A 20,668-nucleotide genomic window follows, 5' to 3' on the forward strand; every position below is an offset into this window, starting at 1 on the left:
ATCACACTGCAATTCCTGTAGCTCTGACGTCACTCTTTGTGATGCGGAGTGTCGCCTCCAGTCCTGCAAGTGTACCGGTACACTAGCAGGACTGGAGGCAACACTCCGCGCCTTAAACCTGCAGTGGTCTGCATGGAAAAAAAGTGTCTGTTTTAAGACTGCAGTCCTTAAAGGGAACCTGTACTGAGTAAAATTATTTAAAATAAACACGAGGTAACTTCAAATGAACATTACAGTTACCTTGCCATCAGTTCCATAGTTACCTTGCCACCAGTTCCTCTCAGAAGCTCACCATTTTCTTCTGACAACATTTTGTCAGAACTGAAATATATCATTTGCTGTCAGTTATAGCTGAGAGGAGAACTGATGTGTCCATGTTTCCCTATGGCTCAAGTGGGCGATGTTACAGTTTAACAGTGTGCTGACCAGAAAGCTGTTATGGGGTAATGGCCATTTTCAAAATGGAGGACAGAGAATTCCATTGATCACAGTGGACAAACAGGACGCAGGAGAAGAGAAAGAGATTGATAAGTAGAGTACACGGGGGGTAAGTATGACTTGTGCATGTTTATTTTGACTTAATTTTCAGTTCAGGTTTTCTTTAAGTGGTTAAGGAGCCTTGTTTGAGGACATTATTGGCAACTAACTGTGAGACTGTTAACTCCTTGGTCCATGAGACATAGAGCGCGTTCTATTTATTAAATTATAACAGGGATTATGTATATTTGATTTCAGGAGGAGGCACCCAGCACAGCTGACATACATGAGCTTAGTGGGTACCTCGGCCAAGTGGACCTGTGGTATGACAAAAACGTCAACTCTCTACGTGACCGGATCTCCAAGCTGGCACTGATGGTAAGTTTTGTACATGTTCAGCCAATAACCCCTCCCACTGCACCACCAAAACTGTGGCTAGTCAATGGCATCCATTTGTGTACCTCCAATCCATGCCATCACTCAGTATTCAGTGCCATCGCCATAGCAACCAATCAGAACTCAGCATTTAGTCCTCTAGAACATGTCAGAAAATAGAAGCTACTGTCTGATCTTGTGTCAAAGGTAACCAGTGCTTCCTGCATACAATTATTGCTAAATGTGCATAAACCCCCTCAATCAACCCAAATTTTCAGTCCCGTCTGGTCAATATTTCCCATCCATTTTGGGCCAAAATTGGTCAGAAAACAGATGGTTTGGGGGGCTCGATTCCCAGCAGATTCAATGTGAGTGATCAAATGTATCGGAAATGGGGACATGGATACGTGTATGGCCAGCTTTCAGGATGGTTGCTCCAGTTTGACACAAATGGCTGCTCTCTTCCATTTTGCATGCTGGCTTTATTGTCTGTCCACAATGTGCTCCTCACCCTCCTTAGGAGAGCGATGTAGGGTTAGGATTTGGGGTCTCCAGAACATTGGGCCACCAGTGACCTGTGGATGAATTAAGCATCACAATCTGGCCTGTGGCTGATGGTGTAATGGTTAAGGCCTCTGCCTCTGACACAGGAGACCAGGGTTCGAATCTCTGCTCTGCCTGTTCAGTGAGCCAGCACCTATTCAGTAGGAGACCTTAGGCAAGTCTCCCTAACACTGCTACTGCCTATAGAGCGCATCCTAGTGGCTGCAGCTCTGGCGCTTTGAGTTCACCAGGAGAAAAGTGCAATATAAATGTTATTTGTCTTGTCTTGTCTCTTCCAGTCCTGGTGGGGTGAAATGCTGCACCACAGGCAGAGAAGGGATTATCCACAAGGTACACTAGGCCAGTGCCTGGGGCCTAGTAGGTGTCAGGGGTGCCAACTGCCACTTTCTCTGACCCCTCTCCCATCTCAGATTACCAAAATTACTGTAAGGGGCACCCAACCATAAGAGGTACCCCAAGCTACTACATTGCTTAGGGCCCAATTTCACTTTCATCCATCTCTGACCTCAGGCTGGTGGTCTTCTCTGTATGTCTTCAGAACAACTAATCAGATGTCATCTCTGCAGCCTCCTTGTCCCACTAGAGATGCCGTCTTGGACCCCTTCATCCTGGATGTGGCTTCCTACTACCTGCGGTTTGGCTTGCAGCCGGTGTTCTTCCAGATCTACCATGTAAAGGTCAGTCTCGTGCATATCTTGTGTATAATATGTGGCTCGGCTATTGCCCATAACACTTTCATGGCTTCTCAGCCCAGCTAAAGAAGTTCCAGGTACATACAGTCCTGGCCAAAAGTTTTGAGACTGTCAAAAATATTGGAAATTAGAAAAGGTGGCGATTTCCTTCCTGATCTTAAAGGGAACCTGAAGCAAGGAAAATTATTTAAAATAAACACATGATGTAGCTGCAAATGAATATTACATACTAACCTTACCATCAGTTAGCTCACCATTTTCTTCTTACAGTGATCCCTTCCAGTTCTGACAATATTTTGTCAGAACTGAAATATACCAGTTTCTGTCAGTTATATATCAGCAGCTGTCAGTTACAACTGAATGGGCAAGGTAATGTCCATGTTTCCTTATGGCTCACGTTACAGTTTAACAGTTTGCTGGCCAGGAAGCTGTTATGGGGCAATGGCCATTTTTAAAATGGAGGACAGAGAAATCCACTCATCACAGGTGACAAACAGGACGCAGGAGAGGAGAAAGAGATTGAGGAGTAGATTACACAGGAGGTAAGTATGACCTGTGTATGGTTATTTTGACTTTTTATTTTCAGTTCAGGTTCTCTTTAACACCTTATTCCCCCAATGTAAACTTCCAATGTAATGGATAACCCAAACATCCCCCGACCCAGCCCTTAAGTAAGCCCCTTCCTGAAGCCTAAACTGTCTGCTAGCCCTACCTACTCCTACTAATGTAAGCCCGCTTCCTGACAGCTAACCTCCCCCTAAAACTAAGCCCCATTTCTGATACCTAGTCCTAGCATTACCCCCGAAAGTAAAGTCCTAATTAGATAGGCACGTATGAAGTCTTTTATAAATGGGAAGGTTATTTAATATACATTTCAGTGACATTGCCATCTCAATTTGCTGTCGCCCAGGTGCACTTCAGAGACCTGACTGTGGATCCGGTGGAAGACGTCTTCCTGACGGAGCTGAAGGTGGAAATCCAGGAATGCACTTTTACAAAATGTAAGCCTAGTCATGTGATCGCAATGCTTCATACATAGTCATCTGACCCTAACACTTCCTGCATTGTCATGTGACCACGACACTTCCTGCATAATCATGTGACTGCGACACTTCCTGCATAGTCTAAGTGCCCCACAGACAGGCAGATCTGCCAGTTTATGCTCATCACGTCACCTGATGGGACACGCTGCAATTCACCCTTCATTGTGAAGCAAGCTGCGGAAGTTTTTCATTTCTGCCCTCCAAATCTAACAGCGATTCATCATCACACAGAGAATACTACTAACTCAAATGTTCAAGAGTTTTCCTAATCTATGGAGGATGAAAATAATTCCTTTAAAAGCCTACAATGCTGAACACAGGTAACTGAGTCAAAAATGGCCAAATCTATTTTCCAACTCCACTGTTACCATACGTGATACATACCGCATGATTCTTTAAGATACTGAAAGAAATACCTCAGGAGGTAAACATCAAGAATTGTCATGAAGTTAAGAAATTATAAAATTACCAAACTATTCCCGCATGTGAGAAGATCTTAGTGAATACTCAAAATACATTTTTTCTCTGCATGGGGCAAGTTACTTCACATGGAAATGTTTCCAAACAGGTCTTAGTGAATTGAGCCCATAGTGGTTACAATTTAGTGGGGGATCAGAAAACTTGCATCTTCTCTTTTCGGTTTTAGGCCACGGATCAGTTTTTACAGGGATACATTTTCCATCTGTGCTGGAGTTAAGAGGGACTTTTCTGTTTCTTTTGAATTTAACAATTTACAAAAACGTATAAGTTACTTTTTTATACTTTTTTAGACAATCGACCGCTGACCACTGCACTGTTGGGCAGAACTAGAATATAATAGAGTGTTGCCATGCCCACTACTTGGAGTTTTAATTACTGATAAAGTGATGTCACATGGATGAATCAAGAACGTCCAAAGGCTGCTCAATCCCAGTATACAACCCCAAGTATATCTATATATATATAAAATCGTGTGTGTGTGTGTGTGTGTGTGCGTGCGTGCGTGCGTGCGTCGCGATCACGCAAAAACGGCTTGACCGATTTGAACGAAACTTGGTACACAGATCCCTTACTACCTGGGATGATAGGTTCTGGGGGTCTCGCGTCCTCCCTGCACATGTGGGCGGAGCTACAAACAGCTAATCAGATTCCACCCATTCAAGTCAATGGAAAAAATGTAAAAGGCTGCCATTCTCACAGTAATCAAGCCAGAGTCCCCACACTTGGCACAGTTGGCCACTTGGTGACCGAGGTTACAAATCCAGGAAAAGTGGGCGGAGCATAAAACAGCAAATCAAATTTCAGCCGTTCATTTTACATGGTAAAATGTAAACTGCAGCCATTCTTAGACTGTTAATCGCAGGGTTCTCAAACTTGGCGCACTTGGTCACTGGGTGAATGTGATTAAGATTCAAGAAAATGGGTGGAGCCTACAACAGCCAATCAAAATTCACCTATTGGTTTTCAAGGGGAATATTTAAACTGCTGCTATTCTTACACTTTTAATGGCAGAGGCTTCAAACTTGCTACAGTCAGTCAGTGGGTGACTGGGGTCCAAATTCACTAAAGGGGCGGGGCCACGTACAGCCAATCAGATTTCCTTGGTGGATAAACTGCTTTAAATCACACATTTTTGATGCCAGGAACCTGAAAACTCACACACTTGGTCATTGGGTGACTGTGTGTCAAGGTTACAAAAAGTGGGTGGAGCTAAAAACAAATTTCACTGGAAAATATAAACTGCAGCCATTCTTACACCGTTAATAGCAGGGTTCTCAAACTTTGCACAGTTGGTCATTGGGTGACAGATTAGGATTTTGGAAGGTGGGTGGAGCCTACAACAGCCAATAAAAATTCACCTTTTGATTTTCAAAGGGAATGTTTCATCTGCTACCATTCTCTTATACTGGTAAAAGCAGATGCCTCAAACCTGGTACAGTTGGTCACTGGGTGACTAGGGTCCAAATTCAGGAAGGGGGCGGAGCCACAAACAGCCAGATTTGTTTGTTTTTCAATGGGAATATACAAAGTATTGATACCAAGGACCCCAAAGCTGATAAACTTGATGATTGAGTGACTGTATGTCAAGGTTAGAAAAAGTGGGCGGTGCCAACAACTTCATTTTTTACATTGCAGGGTTCCCAAACTTTACACAATTGGCCACTGGGTGACTGGGATGAATATTCAGAAATGTGGGTGGAGCCTACAACAGCCAATCAAAATGTACCTATTGATTTTCAAGGGGAATATTCACATTGCTACCATTCTTACACTGTTAGTGGCAGAGGCCTCAAACCTGATACAGTCAGTCATTGGGTGACTGGGGTCCAAATTCACTAAAGGGGTGGAGCCACAAACAGCCAATCAGATTTGTTAGATTGATTTCAGCTATTCTGTTATTGGCAGGGTTCTCAAACGTGACACAGTTGGCCACTGGGTGACTGGGACTAATATTCAGAAAAGTGGGTGGAGCCTACAGCAGCCAATCAAAATTCACCTTTTGATTTTCAAGGGGAATATTTACATTGCTGCCATTCATGCACTCTTAATGGTAGAGGCCTAACATCTGCTACAGTCAGTCACTGGGAGACTGGGGTTTAAATTCTGAAGGTAGCGGGCCAAAAACAGCCAATCAGATTTGTTTAATTTCAATGGTAAAATGCAACTTATTGATGCCAAACCCCCAAAGCTCATAAACTTGGTCATTAAGTGACTGTATGTCAAGATTAGAAATAGTGGGCGGAGACAAAAACAACTTTTTACATGGGGAAATGCAAACTGCAGCTTTTCTTACACTGTTAATGGCAAGGTTCTCAAACTTCACACAGTTGGTCACTGGGTGACTAGGATTAATATTTGGAAAAGTAGGTGGAGCCTACAAGAGCCAATCAAAATTCACCTATTGATTTTCAAGGGGAATATTGAAACTGCAGCCATTCTCACACTGTTAATGGCAGAGGCCTCAAACCTGCTACAGTCGGGCGTTAAGTGTTTGGGGTTCAAATTCAGTAAAGGGGCAGAGCCAAAAACGGCAAGATTTCTTTGCTGGATAAACTGCTTCCATTAGCACAATTTTGATGCCAGGAACCCAAAAACTCACAAACTTGGTCATTGAGTAGTGACTGTGTGTCAAGGTTACAAAAAGTGGGTGGAGTTAAAAACAGATTTTTCTGGGAAATTGTATACTGCAGCCCTTCTTTACTGTTAATGGCAGGGTTCTCAAACTTAGCATAGCTGGTTACTGGGTGACTGGGATTAATATTCAGAAAAGTGGGTGGAGCCTAAAAATGCCTATCAAAAATCACATGTCACTTTTCAAGTAGAATATTAAAATTGCTGCCATTCTTGTAATGTTAATGGCACAAGCCTCAAACCTGGTACAGTTGGTCATTGGGTCACTGAGGTTCAAATTCAGAAAAGGGACAGAACCACAAACAGTTAATCAGATTTGTTTCATTTCATGGGAAAATACAAATTATTGATGCCAAGGACCCAAAAACTCACAAACTTGGGCATTGAGTAGTGACTTTGTGTCCAGGTTACAAAAAGTGGGCGGAGCCAAAAACAAATTTCACTGGGAAAGTGCAAACTGTAGCCATTCTTACACTGTTTATTTCAGGGTTCCCAATCTTTGCCCTGATGGTCACTGAGTGACTGAGATTAATATTCAGGGAAGTGGGTGGAGCCTATAATAGCCAATCAAAATTCACCTGTTGATTTTGAAGTGGAATATTTAAATTGCTGCCATTTTTACACTGTTAATAGCAGATGCCTCAAACCTGCTACAGTTGGTCATTGGGTGACTGGGGTTCAAATGCTGGAGAGGGGTGGAGCCACAAACAGCCTATCTGATTTGTTTAATTTCTATGGGAATATACAAATTATTGATGCCAAGGACCCCAAAGCTCACAAACTTGGTCATTGAGTGTTTGTGTGTTAGGGTTAGAAAGTGGGTGGAGCCAACACCAGTCAAATACATACACAGGCAACGCCAGGTCATCAGTGGCCGGAGACAAATACAAATTTCACTGGGAAAATGTAAACTGCAGCAATTCTGTTAATGGCAGGGTTTTTAAACGTTGCACAGTTGGTCACTGGGTGACTGGGATTAATATTCAGAAAAGTGGGTGGAGCCTACAAAAGTGAATCAAACTTCACCTATTGCTTTTCAAGGGGAATATTTAATTGCTACAATTCTTGCACTGTTAATGGCACAGGCCTCAAACCTGGTACAGTTGGTTATTGGGTGACTGGGGTTCAAATTCAAAAAAGGGGGTGGAGCCACACACAGCCAATTAGATTTGTTTCATTTTAATGCAAATTATTGGTGCCAATCAATGCAAAGCTCACAAACTTGGTCAGTGAGTAATTGTGTGTTAGGGTTAGAAAAAGTAGGTGGAGCCAACACCAGCCAAATACATACCCGGGCAACGCCGGGCAATCAGCTAGTAGCTTATAAAATGAGTCAAAAAAGGGACATGCTCTCCTACTGGAGGAGGTCTGATCATCCTACCTGAGACAGATTATTCTATCAGGATCTGGCCTCTCTTCAAAAACTCATGCTCTAGTCCAGTGGTCCTCAAACTAAGGCCCGCGCCCCCCCCCCCCCCCCCCCACACACACACACGAAATGTATTACTTACCGATGCAGTCTGTTGCATCTTTAAATATTGGTGGTCCACATATAGAATAGCAGTGCTGGCACTAACCATCTACATAGAAGTCAGAAAGCAGTAATTCGCTGGTTCCCAATCAAATTCCACATCAGGTGACACTGCTGTCCACTGCAGGTTGTCACCTGGGTATGCTTCACTGTCTGGCCAGCCAAAACTTCTACATCATTTTATGTATCCTCCTGCCCCCCAGCAGTCTGAAGTATGTTGACCCGTCCCTCAGCCTAAAACATTTGGGGACCCCTGCTCTAGTCTAAAAATAAACCGTTCTTTCCACAATGTCATTCTGAGTTGTTTCAATAAAGTTTTCTTTGTTTAGTGAGCACTCTGACCCGGAAGAAGACTGTGGGGGATTTTCGAGGCGCCGGAATCCAGGTCAATTATAAAAAGGTAAATTGTCCCTACAAGACAGTGATAAAGGGGTTATAGTAAAACTTTTTGCCAAGATAAGAAGTTTATTCGCCAAGTTCGGCCGAGCCCTACCCGGAATTGCTTTTGGTACACATGGCTTAGGCAAAAGTACTCCACATCAGCGGATGTACAGTACATGATACATTACAGTACATGATACATTTGCCAAACGTAAACTACTCCATAGTCTCTAATGTGAAACGGGTATGACATTTAACCATAGCCCATTAAAGAGGCACTGTGGTCAAAATAGCAACATTAATAAGATTGCTTTTATTTTGACAACACTTATTTGCAAATTGTTTATTCAGTGTTAACCCATTGTAAAATATTTCCTCTGCCCGATTTACTTTCTGAAATTTATCACACATCTTTAGTACTGTCAGGCGATCTCTCCGGAATGTTTTGTTTGAGAGTTCAAAAGCCAGTAGAAAAGATCTCTGGCCTCCCAGAATGCTTGGGGGTGGGGGGATTCCGCATAATAAATAACCTAGGCCAAGGTCAATGGGAAGGCAGGGCTACAGACCACTATACAGCAATATACATTGGTCCCCTACTTGCAAACAGGTTGTTTGTTTGTAAGTGGAGTCATGTGTTATACATAGGGAAACGTGGATCAATGATTCACTTACAGATTTAGATCTATAGTATATACTATGTTTTATTGTTGTTTTAAATGTACTTTTAATTTGTTTTAAAGGACACCTAAAGCGAGAGGGATACGGGGGCTGACATATGTATTTCCTTTTAAACAATGCAGATTGCCTGGCTGTCCTGCTGATCCTCTGCCTCTAATACTTTTATCCATAGACCCTGAACAAGCATGCAGATCAGGTACTCTGACTGAAGTCTGACTGGATAAGCCACATGCTTGTTTCAGGTGTGCGATTCAGCCACTACTGCAGCCAGAAAGATCAGCAGGACTGCCAGGCAACTGGCATTGTTTAAAAGGAAAAAAACATGGCAGCCTCAATATCCCTCTCAGTTCAGATGCCCTGGACTTGCAATAGTTTATACAATACTGTAACATGTAATTACAAAACAAAGTAATGAAAAAAACAGTAATGTATATTTTGTACATGGAGACACTTTTGTTTGTATGTATGATACATTTGAGTAGTTTGTAAGTCGGGGACTGTCTGTATAGCTATAGAAAATGTTGCTAATGCTGAAACCAGGATATTCAATGTATAAGTGGTTATCCTAAATATAAGTTACTGCATTTTTCTATAAGTCACTACAGGGACCCTTAAAGGACCTGAGCTCTGTCGCGAAAATCTGAAAATATAAAATACATGTAAACATATACAAATAAGAAGTACGTTTCCTCCAGAGTAAAAATGAATTTCTTCCAGGGTAAAATTCTCCCCTATGTTGCTGTCACAGTAGGTAGTAGAAATCTGACATTACCGACAGGTTTTGGACTAGCGCATCTTCTCGTGGGGGGGTTCTCAGGGTTTACTTTATTTTTAAAAGCACTTAGGGCTTGTTCACACTGCAGGCGGTTTCGGGGGGGGGGGGGGGGGGGGTTTGTTTTGTTTTTTTACACACTGGAGATTTTTAAAATCGCCCACCAAACGCTTGTGCGATGAATGTCTATGAGAAGGTTCATATCGGCGCGGGTCGTGCGCTGTCCGTTCAGTAAAGTGGTGCGTGGACCATTTTTGAGGCGATTCTGCCTCAATAGAAAGTATAGGAGGAACGCAAAACACTCACAAAATCGCTTTGTGTAGCGATTGCATTCGCGGTTTTAAGAATAAATACATTGTATTATTTTCTGGGTCAAAGAGTTCACTCCCTGACTTGCTTCCGGGAGTGAATTGAAAAAACGCTCGGAAAAAACACTTAGAAAACCGCTAAGCACAAAAATGAATTAGGGGAAAAAAAAAAAAAAAAAGCCGCCTCAAAAACAGCCCAACGCAGACGGACACGCAAGCCGAACGCAATGTGAACAAGGCCTTAGTGAATGGCAGTTGCTCTGTCCAACTGTCAAAAAAGTGTGCAGCAAGCAGGGAGGCTGGCCAGCATTATTGCATAAATCTTTTTCAGGGAATGTCTTTAAAGGGAATGTCCAAGCAAAATAAAAAAATGAATTGCACTTACCTGGGGCTTCTACCAGCCCCATGCAGCCATCCTGTGCCCTCGTAGTCACTCACTGCTGTTTCAGTCCCCCGCTGGCAGCTTGCCGACCTTGGAGGTCGGCGGGCCGCATTGCGTACATTATTACGCATTCCCGCTAGTGCAGGAACATTAACACATACATTTTTACGCGTTACTGGTTCAATGCGTAACGTTTTATGCATTGAACCAGCAATGCGTAAAAATGTATGTGGTAATGTTCCTGCACTAGCGGGAATGCGTAATAATGTACGCAATGCGGCCCGCCGACCTCCGAGGTCGGAAAGCTGCCAGCGGGGGACTGGAGCAGCAGTGAGTGACTACGAGGGCACAGGATGGCTGCATGGGGCTGGTAGAAGCCTCAGGTAAGTGAAACTCATTTTTTTATTTTGCTTGAACCTTCCCTTTAAAGAGGAACTCCAGTGAAAATTATGTAATAAAAAAGTGCTTCATTTTTGCAATAATTATGTATAAATTATTTAGTCAGCGTTTGCTCATTGTAAAATCTTTCCTCTCCCTGATTTACATTCTGACATTTATCATATGGTGACATTTTTACTGCTGGCAAGTGATATCAGTGGAAGTACCTGCTGCTTGCTTTTTTGGCAGTTGGAAACAGCCATTTCCCACAATGCAATGAGGTTCACAGACCGGAAACTGCCAGGAAAATGGTCCTCACAGTCTCCTGTGGGAAGGGTTTCACCACAACATTAGCCATACAGAGCCCCCTGATGATCCATTTGTGAAAAGGAATAGATTTCTCACGTAAAAGGGGTATCAGCTACTGATTGGGATGAAATTCAATTCATGGTCACGGTTTCTCTTTAAGGCCATGCTGAGAATCCCCCATGAAGAGATGGACTAACCCAAAACCTATATGTCAGATTTCTACTACCTACTGTAAATGACAGCAACATAGGAGAAAAGTAATGTATGGCTCATTTACTCTGGAAGAAATGTACTTATTTGTATGTGTTTTAAATTTTAAGATTTTCGTGACAGTTCCTTTTTAAATAATTCTGTCACTTTCTGCAGCTTTTTACAAGACCTCCTGTTCCTTCTGTAGCTGCCAGGCGATTATGTGTCTGGACAACCTAGATCTATATACATCATTGTGTCCTATTTACTGGCATTCTGTATAGCCCATTTCCTTTGTTACAGGCTTTGCCCAGCGGCCGGGAGAGGGAGGGATGTCAGGTTCTGAGGACATCAGGGGCTGTGATCAAATCCATACCACACAAAGAGAGTGAAGGTGAGGTTGTGCTTCCTCAGAGCAGCAGAGGGCGCCACAGAACATCTCCAAATCTCATAGCATGCAAATACCACAGTACCTTACAAAGTATAGTCTATTCCCATCAGTCCCTGCATCAGAGGAGCTGACACTCTAATGTCCTCATCACAGGTACACACTATTATTGTACATTTATATAGCTCTGACATATTCCACAGCGCTGTACAGAGATCACTGATCCCTTCCCATCAGCCTCTGCACCAGAGGAGCTTACACTCTGTCCTCACCACAGTCACACACTATTATTATTATACATTTATATAGCTCTGCCATATTCCACAGCGCTGTACAGAGATCACTGATCTATTCCCATCAGTCTCTGCATCAGAGGAGCTTACACTCTACTGTCCTCACCACAGTCACACACTATTATTATTTTTATACATTTATATAGCTCTGACATATTCCACAGCGCTGTACAGAGATCACTGATCTATTCCCATCAGTCTCTGCACCAGAGGAGCTTACACTCTGTCCTCACCACAGTCACACACTATTATTATTATACATTTATATAGCTCTGCCATATTCCACAGCGCTGTACAGAGATCACTGATCCCTTCCCATCAGTCTCTGCACCAGAGGAGCTTACACTCTGTCCTCACCACAGTCACACACTATTATTATTATACATTTATATAGCTCTGCCATATTCCACAGCGCTGTACAGAGATCACTGATCTATTCCCATCAGTCTCTGCACCAGAGGAGCTTACACTCTAATGCCCTCACCACAGTCACACACTATTATTATTATACATTTATATAGCTCTGCCATATTCCACAGCGCTGTACAGAGATCACTGATCTATTCCCATCAGTCTCTGCATCAGAGGAGCTTACACTCTACTGTCCTCACCACAGTCACACACTATTATTATTTTTATACATTTATATAGCTCTGACATATTCCACAGCGCTGTACAGAGATCACTGATCTATTCCCATCAGTCTCTGCACCAGAGGAGCTCACACTCTACTGTCCTCATCACAGTCACACACTATTATTATTATACATTTATATAACTCTGACATATTCCACAGCGCTGTACAGAGATCACTGATCTATTCCCATCAGTCTCTGCACCAGAGGAGCTTACACTCTAATGTCCTCACGACAGTCACACACTATTATTATTATACATTTATATAGCTGACATATTCCACAGCGCTGTACAGAGATCACTGATCCATTCCCATCAGTCTCTGCACCAGAGGAGCTTACACTCTAATGCCCTCACCACAGGCACACACTATTATTATTATACATTTATTTAGCTCTGACATATTCCACAGCGCTGTACAGAGATCACTGCTCCATTCCCCGATTCTGTCCAGTCACCGGTGTGTTTGGGTGGGTAAGACCTGCAGTGCCTGGAGGATAGAGAGCTAATATTATTGATCTCTTGCAGACTTGGTGTGCCTGAACATCTACATCGACGAGCTGATAAAACCATCCTCCAGCCGCTCAGCTTTGGTAAGAGAGTCGCTGATGAGTTGGACAGATTCTGGTCTTTAATGTCTTACAATAAGTGATAAAAGCACAAACCCAAACATAAAAAAAAATCTCTCATACCGGTAGGCCCAGTGCTCACCAAAAACCTCTAGCAGATCTGCAAAATGCTAGAGGTTTTTTGAGCAGATTTCAGAGCGATTCTAGGCATGATTAGAGAGATTTTCTTAACATGCCTAGCGTTTTTTGGAGTGTTTTTGTGTAGCAGATGTCATATATTGTTACAGTAAAAGCTGTTACTGAACAGCTTCTGTAACAAACGCCTGGGAAACCGCTCTGATCTAGTGTTTTTCAGAGCGGTTTGAGCTTTTCCTATACTTTACATTGAGGCAGAAACGCTTCTGCAAACCGCAAAAATGCTGCAGGACCCACGTTTGCGGTTTGCTAAAAACCTCAAACTGCTGGTGTGCACCATCCCATTGAAATACATTAGCCAAGCGTTTTCACAGGCGGAAGCGGTTTTGAAATCGCTACCAAAAACGCTTGGTGTGCACCAGCCCATAGAATCACCAGCTTTTCACATTTACTATGCTTTGTGAAAATCACTCAAGGGCACGTCTGTTCAGCACAAATCTTGTTAGCAGGGCAGCATGGCTGTTGATGATGTCACGTTTCTTGTATTTGTAGGGCAGCGCATCTGGTGATGATGTCACATTGCTCTTGATTGCAGGGCAGCACGGCTGGTGATTATGTCACGTTCCTCTTGTTTGCAGGGCAGCATAGATGGTGATGATGTCACACAGTGATGTCACCTTTCTTGTATGTGCAGGGCAGCATAGATGGTGATGATGTTACACAGTGATGTCACATTTCTTGTATTTGCAGAGCAGCACAGCTGGTGATGATGTCACACAGTGATGTCACGTTCCTCCTCTTGTTTGCAGGGCAGCACGGCGGGGCTGAAGGCCTCCAGCGTACAGATGAGGAGTCTGGAGCTGAGGACGCTGAGCTTACAGCTGGATAAGGACAGCCGCCGGACCTACACCAATGTGGCCAGGTACGGGATACTGAAAGGTGGTCTGTCACCAAGGAAACCTACAACCAGTCATTAATCAGAGGAGGGATGGTTGTCTCCTCCTGGATCAGGTCATTTGTGTGTGTGGGGAGAGAGAGTCAGCAGGACGGAAGTCGTGCGCAACTGCGCTTGCATGACCCGTTTTGCTTTTGCCCGTCTCTATTAGCATTCTGCACATGCGCGGTTCTCAAAAGAATGAACCACGCAAAATGCTCACACCGATGGGCATACGAGCAAGTCAGCCATGCAGACGGGCCACGCATGCGCAGTTGCACACAACTACCAGCCGGGTCGCACAGCTAATAAAGCCACCAGCGTGAGAACGGAGCACGCCGAGCGACCTCACGGACTATGAGGGTCCCAGGTAAGTTCAGTATGGCATTTTTTTAGTTGTGTTCCGGGTCATTTTAAGTGGCAAAGTCGCTCTAAAAAATAAGCGTTTTGCAAGTGGAACCACCCTGGAGATTTTTCTCTCATGTATAAGGGCTCGTTCACACTATGAGTGTTTCCGTTTCTGTTTTTTTTTAAGCACTGGCAATTTTAGAAATTGCCCTAAAAACGCGCTTGTGCAGTGATTTTCTATGAGACTGTTCACATGTGTGCATTTCGATTTTACTAACTATCGATAATGCGTTACATGTACCATTTTCTGAGTGCTTCCCGGGCAATTCTATGAATAAATACATTGTATTTATTCATTTCCAGGTCAGAGTTCACTTCCTGACTGAGGTTAGGAAGTGAAAATCGTAATTGTTCAGCAAAAGTGCTTAGAAAAGCACTTTAAAAAAAGCTCAATAAATCGCTCGGGGTTTGCGATAGCGCTGGCGATTTATAATGTGGACAAAGCCTAAAACTGATGCAACAGATTAATTCTGGGTATAAAATAAAAATAATAATAATAACCACCATGTGATGTGACCTCTCTTTTAGCTTTGAGGTGACCCCCTGCCAGGAGCCGGGATACAGTCTGCAGAAGATGAGGGCGTCCCGCGCCCACGGAGAAGGGAAGGAAGATGGCGGACTGAGCCGATACATGACCAAGTCTCTGCTGCTTCCGATCAACACGTTTGCGGGCATTATACACTGATGTCACAGTGACCCGTCTCCCCTGGATCAGAGCGCTGCACAGACTGCTCCTCAGGCTTCTGCAGACCTCTGCACTGCTGTGCTGATTTCAGCGAAGCGTATTAGTGTGCGATACGCAAGGACAGTACTGCCTGACGCTCCCACTTGTGCGCTGCACAGCATTTTGGTCTGCAATGCAGCTCTATTCCTTTTGGTGCTATTGAAGGGGGTCAGCACTGCAACAGAGAGCAACACGGGTGCCCGAGTCACTCAAACACACATATAACTTCGCTACATCGCAACAAACGTCTGCACGAGCCCCACTGCAACAACCGTCTGCTCGAGCCCCACTGCAACAAACGTCTGCTCGAGCCCCACTGCAACAAACGTCTGCTCGAGCCCCGCTGCAACAAACGTCTGCTCGAGCCCCGCTGCAACAAACGTCTGCTCGAGCCCCGCTGCAACAAACGTCTGCTCGAGCCCCGCTGCAACAAACGTCTGCTCGAGCCCCACTGCAACAAACGTCTGCTCGAGCCCCACTGTAACAAACGTCTGCTCGAGCCCCACTGCAACAAACGTCTGCACGAGCCCCACTGCAACAAACGTCTGCTCGAGCTCCACTGCAACAACCGTCTGCTCGAGCCCCACTGCAACAACCGTCTGCTCGAGCCTCACTGCAACAAACGTCTGCACGAGCCCCACTGCAACAAACGTCTGCACGAGCCCCACTGCAACAAACGCCTGCACGAGCCCCACTGCAACAAACGCCTGCACGAGCCTTACTGCAACAAACGCCTGCACGAGCCCCACTGCAACAAACGCCTGCACGAACCCCACTGCAACAAACGCCTGCACGAGCCCCACTGCAACAAACGTCTGCACGAGCCCCACTGCAACAAACGTCTGCACGAGCCCCACTGCAACAAACGTCTGCACGAGCCCCACTGCAACAAACGTCTGCACGAGCCCCACTGCAACAAACGTCTGCACGAGCCCCACTGCAACAAACGTCTGCTCGAGCCCCACTGCAACAAACGTCTGCTCGAGCCCCACTGCAACAAACGTCTGCTCGAGCCCCACTGCAACAAACGTCTGCTCGAGCCCCACTGCAACAAACGTCTGCTCGAGCCCCACTGCAACAAACGTCTGCATGAGCCCCACTGCAACAAACGTCTGCTCGAGTCCCACTGCAACAAACGACTGCACGAGCCCCACTGCAACAAACGACTGCAAGAGTCCCACTGCAACAAACGACTGCACGAGCCCCACTGCAACAAATGTCTGCACGGGCCCCACTGCAACAAATGTCTGCACGAGCCCTAATACGAAAATCTCCTGGACCGTGCAGGACTGCGCAGTGTTAAAGGGCCAGTCCAGCCAAAATGATATTTCAGGTGCATTTAGAATCTGGGGTTCTGCCTCAACTGCTGTGCTCGATACCTATACTTAATAGAGGTCCCATCGGTGAGATACCCCCGCCATAGTCCCTGGCTCTGATCTTCTGACAGCCAGAATCTCCATCAGATAGAAAAATCAGGCAGGAGTTCAGGTCTTATTACTGCAGTAAAGTCCTTGAGGGATTAATTAATCCAGGGGTGGGGGTTGGGGGCTGGTAATTAATGCAACAGGGGTACAAAACTGGGGACTTAGGAAGCACAGATCTGAAGCCCCCGAACGACGCAAGAATCCAGAACAGCAAAAGTTGAATCACTCCTATTTTGGGCAGCGGTGGGCAGAGCGGAGGACTCAGAAGCACAGAAATCTGGTCTCTCGAGTCCTAGCAGAAAGCATAGGTGGTATCTCTGGTAATAGGTGGGACAGATGAGCAGAGCTGGGAACTGAGGCATGCAGGGATCACCATCCAACCAATACTGAAATATGCATTGTGGTCTGGCTTTCCCTCTCCCACTGGTTCACAGCCGCTGTTCTTACATGGCAGCACTTGTAGCAGTTTTATACACTGGAAGTAAATGTAGATGAAGATGTAAGGCGGGAAATTTTTGACCTTTACTCACTGGGAAGTGATTTTCGCACATTTTGTACATTTTTCAACCTCCGGAAAGAACAAGAGTTTATTATGAGTCATCACAGCTCCTATTTATTGATTCTGATCACTGTAAAATACACTTCGGGATAACTGGAACTTGTGTTTGTTGTGTGGTGAATTCAGGTACATCCATCGAGGTCGCAAATGGAAGAAAGCAGGCAGGGGAGGGGTGATCCGCAGGCAGAAAAGGGGTGATCCGCAGGCAGGGGAGGGGTGATCCGCAGGCAGCGAAGGGGTTAGCCGCAGGCAGCGAAGGGGTTAGCCGCAGGCAGCGAAGGGGTTAGCCGCAGGCAGCGAAGGGGTTATCAGCAGGCAGGGGAGGGATTATCAGCAGGCAGGGGAGGGGTTATCCACAGGCAGGGGAGGGGTTATCCACAGGCAGGGGAGGGGTTATCCACAGGCAGGGAAGGGGTTATCCACAGGCAGGGAAGGGGTCATCCTCAGGCAGGGGAAGGGGCTATCTGCAGGCAGGGAAGGCGTTAGTGGCAGGCATAGAAGGTGTTATCCTATGATTTTTTTAATTTATTTATTTATTTTTATTTGTTTATTTTTTACAGGCAGGGAAGAGGTAACTGCAAGCAGGGAAGGGTTTTATCTGCCGACAGAGAAGGGGTTAATGGCAGGCAAAGAAATGGGCATCCACAAGCAGAGAAGGCGGTATCTGCAGGCATGCTGCTTAGATAGAGATTGGATTAGAGTTGGTCAGTGAGATGCCAGCAGTCCCAGCTTGTGTGCATGTTCAAGGCCCTTTCACACTGGGAACTGACGGGAGTGAACTCACCACCTGTCAGCTGCTCTCCTGCACCATCCTGACACTTCTTAGTGCTCAGTATCGGCACTGCACAGGCGCCCACCCCTCTTTCTCCCGTTGAGTCAGATCTGAGTGCGGCTGCAGCAGTGCTCGACATGCATGGTCCTCCACCACCCTGTAACACCAGCGCTAGGCACGCGTGGTGTTCCTACTGTTGCTGCAATTCAGCAAGCACAGAGTTCAGCCTCCTGTCTGAAAGAGGACTAATGCAGATTGTATGCAGCTTGAAAATGTTCCAATCAAATGCACTTTCTGCTGATTTGATTGGTCCAGTACCAAGCGACATAAAATTCACTTTCAATTGCAATTAGGGAAATAGCAATCGCAGGACATGCAGCATTTTGGGAGTGTTTCCATTCTATTGTATTGTATAGGCGCAGGGAAATCTCTTCTAAAATCGTTCAAAGCTGCACCACAAATCAACAGCAATTGCGCTTTGTAGTTAGCACCAGCCCTTATAGTCTGTCTGCTACAGGGTTCCCAATGCACTCAAAGGACAACTGAAGTGAGAGAGGGATATGGAGGCTGCCATATTTATGGGTTTTTAGGCAATACCAGTTGCCTGGCTGTCCTGCTGATCCTCTGCCTCTAATACTTTTAGCCATAGCCCCTGAACAAGCATGCAGCAGATAAGGTGTTTCTGACATTATTGTTAGATCTGACAAGATTAGCCCCATGCTCGTTTCTGGTGTGATTCAGACACTACTGCAGCCAAATAGACCATCAAGGCTGCCAGACAACTGGTATTGTTTAAAAGGAAATAAACATGGCAGCATCCATATACTTCTCACTTCACATAACTTGTAGACATAAATAGTCAAGCTGCCTAAATTTCCGATTGGTTCTTCATGTTCATATAAACTTCATAGTCCAGATAAATATCAGTAACAATAAAAACATACTGCAGAATCATACATCACTGAGACACACTACTAACAGTACTATTCTAGGAAAAACAGCATATTAATGATGTCACTTTATCTGGTGAAAGTATAACTGCAATATAACACATTCCCCACTCCACAGTGCTGCTGAGATTCTTAGCAAGTGTCTGTTCAGTACACTAGGCAATGATAAGCAAATCATTATCTTGCATGCAAATTGTATGCAGCTTGAAGCTGAGCCAATCAAAAGCATCAGAAAGTCCATTTGATTGGCCCAATTCAAAACAGCATATAACTTGCAATAAATGTTCCTGCAAAATGGAATTGCAGTACTAGCAGCTCAATAAAGGGAACCTTAACTGAACCTACTAACAAAAAAAAAAAAAAGTTTCACTTACCTTCCAGCAGCTTCCTGCAGCCGCCTTGTGCCCACGCCGTTTCAAACCAATCATCCGGTCTCCCCCCTGTGGCTCCGTTTTCGGCAGTATGCCTGTGTGGCCCTACCCGTGAGCATCCTTGATCGCGCTCACGCCCCTTGTACTACACGTACTGCGCAGGAGCAAGACTGCCACAGGGACGGGAGCGCTTTCCAGGACACGCGCGGCCAGAGCCATGCAGGTGAGCTGAAAACGAAACTAAGCCACGCTGGGGGACCGGATGATCGGTGAGCGACGGCATGGGCACAGGACGCCTGCAGGGGGCTGGCAGAAGCCCCAGGTAAGCAAAACCTTTTTTTTAAGGTTCAAAAGTTTTATACATACTTGGGGCTTCCTCCATCCCCAATCCGCACCGTTCGCTCCCACTCCGTATTCATCCCGCCTCCTCATTCGCCTGGTAGCGGCCCCGTTATATTGGTCAGTCGAGGCGTACAGCACATGCGTGGCCCGGCCTCGTGCTACGCCGTGATGCCATGCCGGGCAGCACTCTTCTCCTGCGCAAGTGCAGAACGCTCCCAAGCCACAGGAGTGAGACGGAGGTGCGCACGTAGGCAACCTGCGCCTGTGCCGACCGACCAATCTCACAGAGCCGCTACCGGGTGAACAAGGAGGCCGGATGAAGATGGCGTGGAAGCGAACGGTGCGGATGGGACTGGGGGAAGACCCAGGTATGTATTAAACTTTGATTTTCATTTATCTCTAGTACACTTTAACCATGTGTACTGATCACTTGTCCAGGCCATCTGTTCTGTGGCCTCCAGTCACTAACCTCTGAGGGCTCGTTTCCACTGTTGCGGTGCGGAATCGCCTGGATTCCACCGCGGACGAAATCGCATGTGGATGTGTTTCCGCATGCTGTTTACCCCGCGATTTCGCATGCGATTTCGCATGGCTAAGAAGCAGGCGAATTTAACCATGTCACTGCCTGTGTAAATTTCCATAACATTACATGCGAAATCGCACGCGAAATCGCGGGGAAAACCGCATGACAAAGCCGCATGCGATTTCCCTATTAAAAGCATTGCGGGCGATTCGCCCGCATTCCAGCCGCACGCGAAATCTGACGGCTCTGCCATGCAGATTTCCCCCGCACACCAAAACGCACCCGCACGACGCACAAGTGGAAACAATCCCATCCACTTGTATTGCCTATGCGAATTCGCATGTGGTGCCCGCATGCAGATTCACTATAGTGGAAACGAGCCCTGAGGGCCTTTTTCCAGGTGCAGTTGATAGGCAGTGAATGCTCACAAATTCTTGCTGCTGCCTGGTA

The 20,668-nt window shown here is 45.5% G+C and overlaps 1 protein-coding gene across 5 annotated transcripts in view; it reads left to right on the plus strand.

The window, feature by feature from the left end:
• Positions 1 to 17,359, plus strand: part of PIK3R6 (phosphoinositide-3-kinase regulatory subunit 6) — a 147,223-nt gene extending 129,864 nt beyond the window's left edge. For all 5 annotated transcript variants that reach the window (XM_068263266.1, XM_068263268.1, XM_068263267.1 and 2 more), the window contains 8 exons: positions 736 to 855; positions 1,983 to 2,093; positions 3,019 to 3,109; positions 8,123 to 8,193; positions 11,494 to 11,584; positions 13,036 to 13,100; positions 14,021 to 14,133; positions 15,082 to 17,359. In XM_068263266.1, coding sequence (XP_068119367.1) covers positions 736 to 855; positions 1,983 to 2,093; positions 3,019 to 3,109; positions 8,123 to 8,193; positions 11,494 to 11,584; positions 13,036 to 13,100; positions 14,021 to 14,133; positions 15,082 to 15,238 — 819 coding nt within the window. In that variant the 3' untranslated portion in view covers positions 15,239 to 17,359. The remainder of the gene's footprint in view (positions 1 to 735; positions 856 to 1,982; positions 2,094 to 3,018; positions 3,110 to 8,122; positions 8,194 to 11,493; positions 11,585 to 13,035; positions 13,101 to 14,020; positions 14,134 to 15,081) is intronic.
• The last annotated feature ends 3,309 nt before the right edge of the window (positions 17,360 to 20,668 follow it).

Source organism: Hyperolius riggenbachi, chromosome 12 (assembly GCF_040937935.1).
Source record: "Hyperolius riggenbachi isolate aHypRig1 chromosome 12, aHypRig1.pri, whole genome shotgun sequence".
Classification (NCBI taxonomy): domain Eukaryota; kingdom Metazoa; phylum Chordata; class Amphibia; order Anura; family Hyperoliidae; genus Hyperolius; species Hyperolius riggenbachi.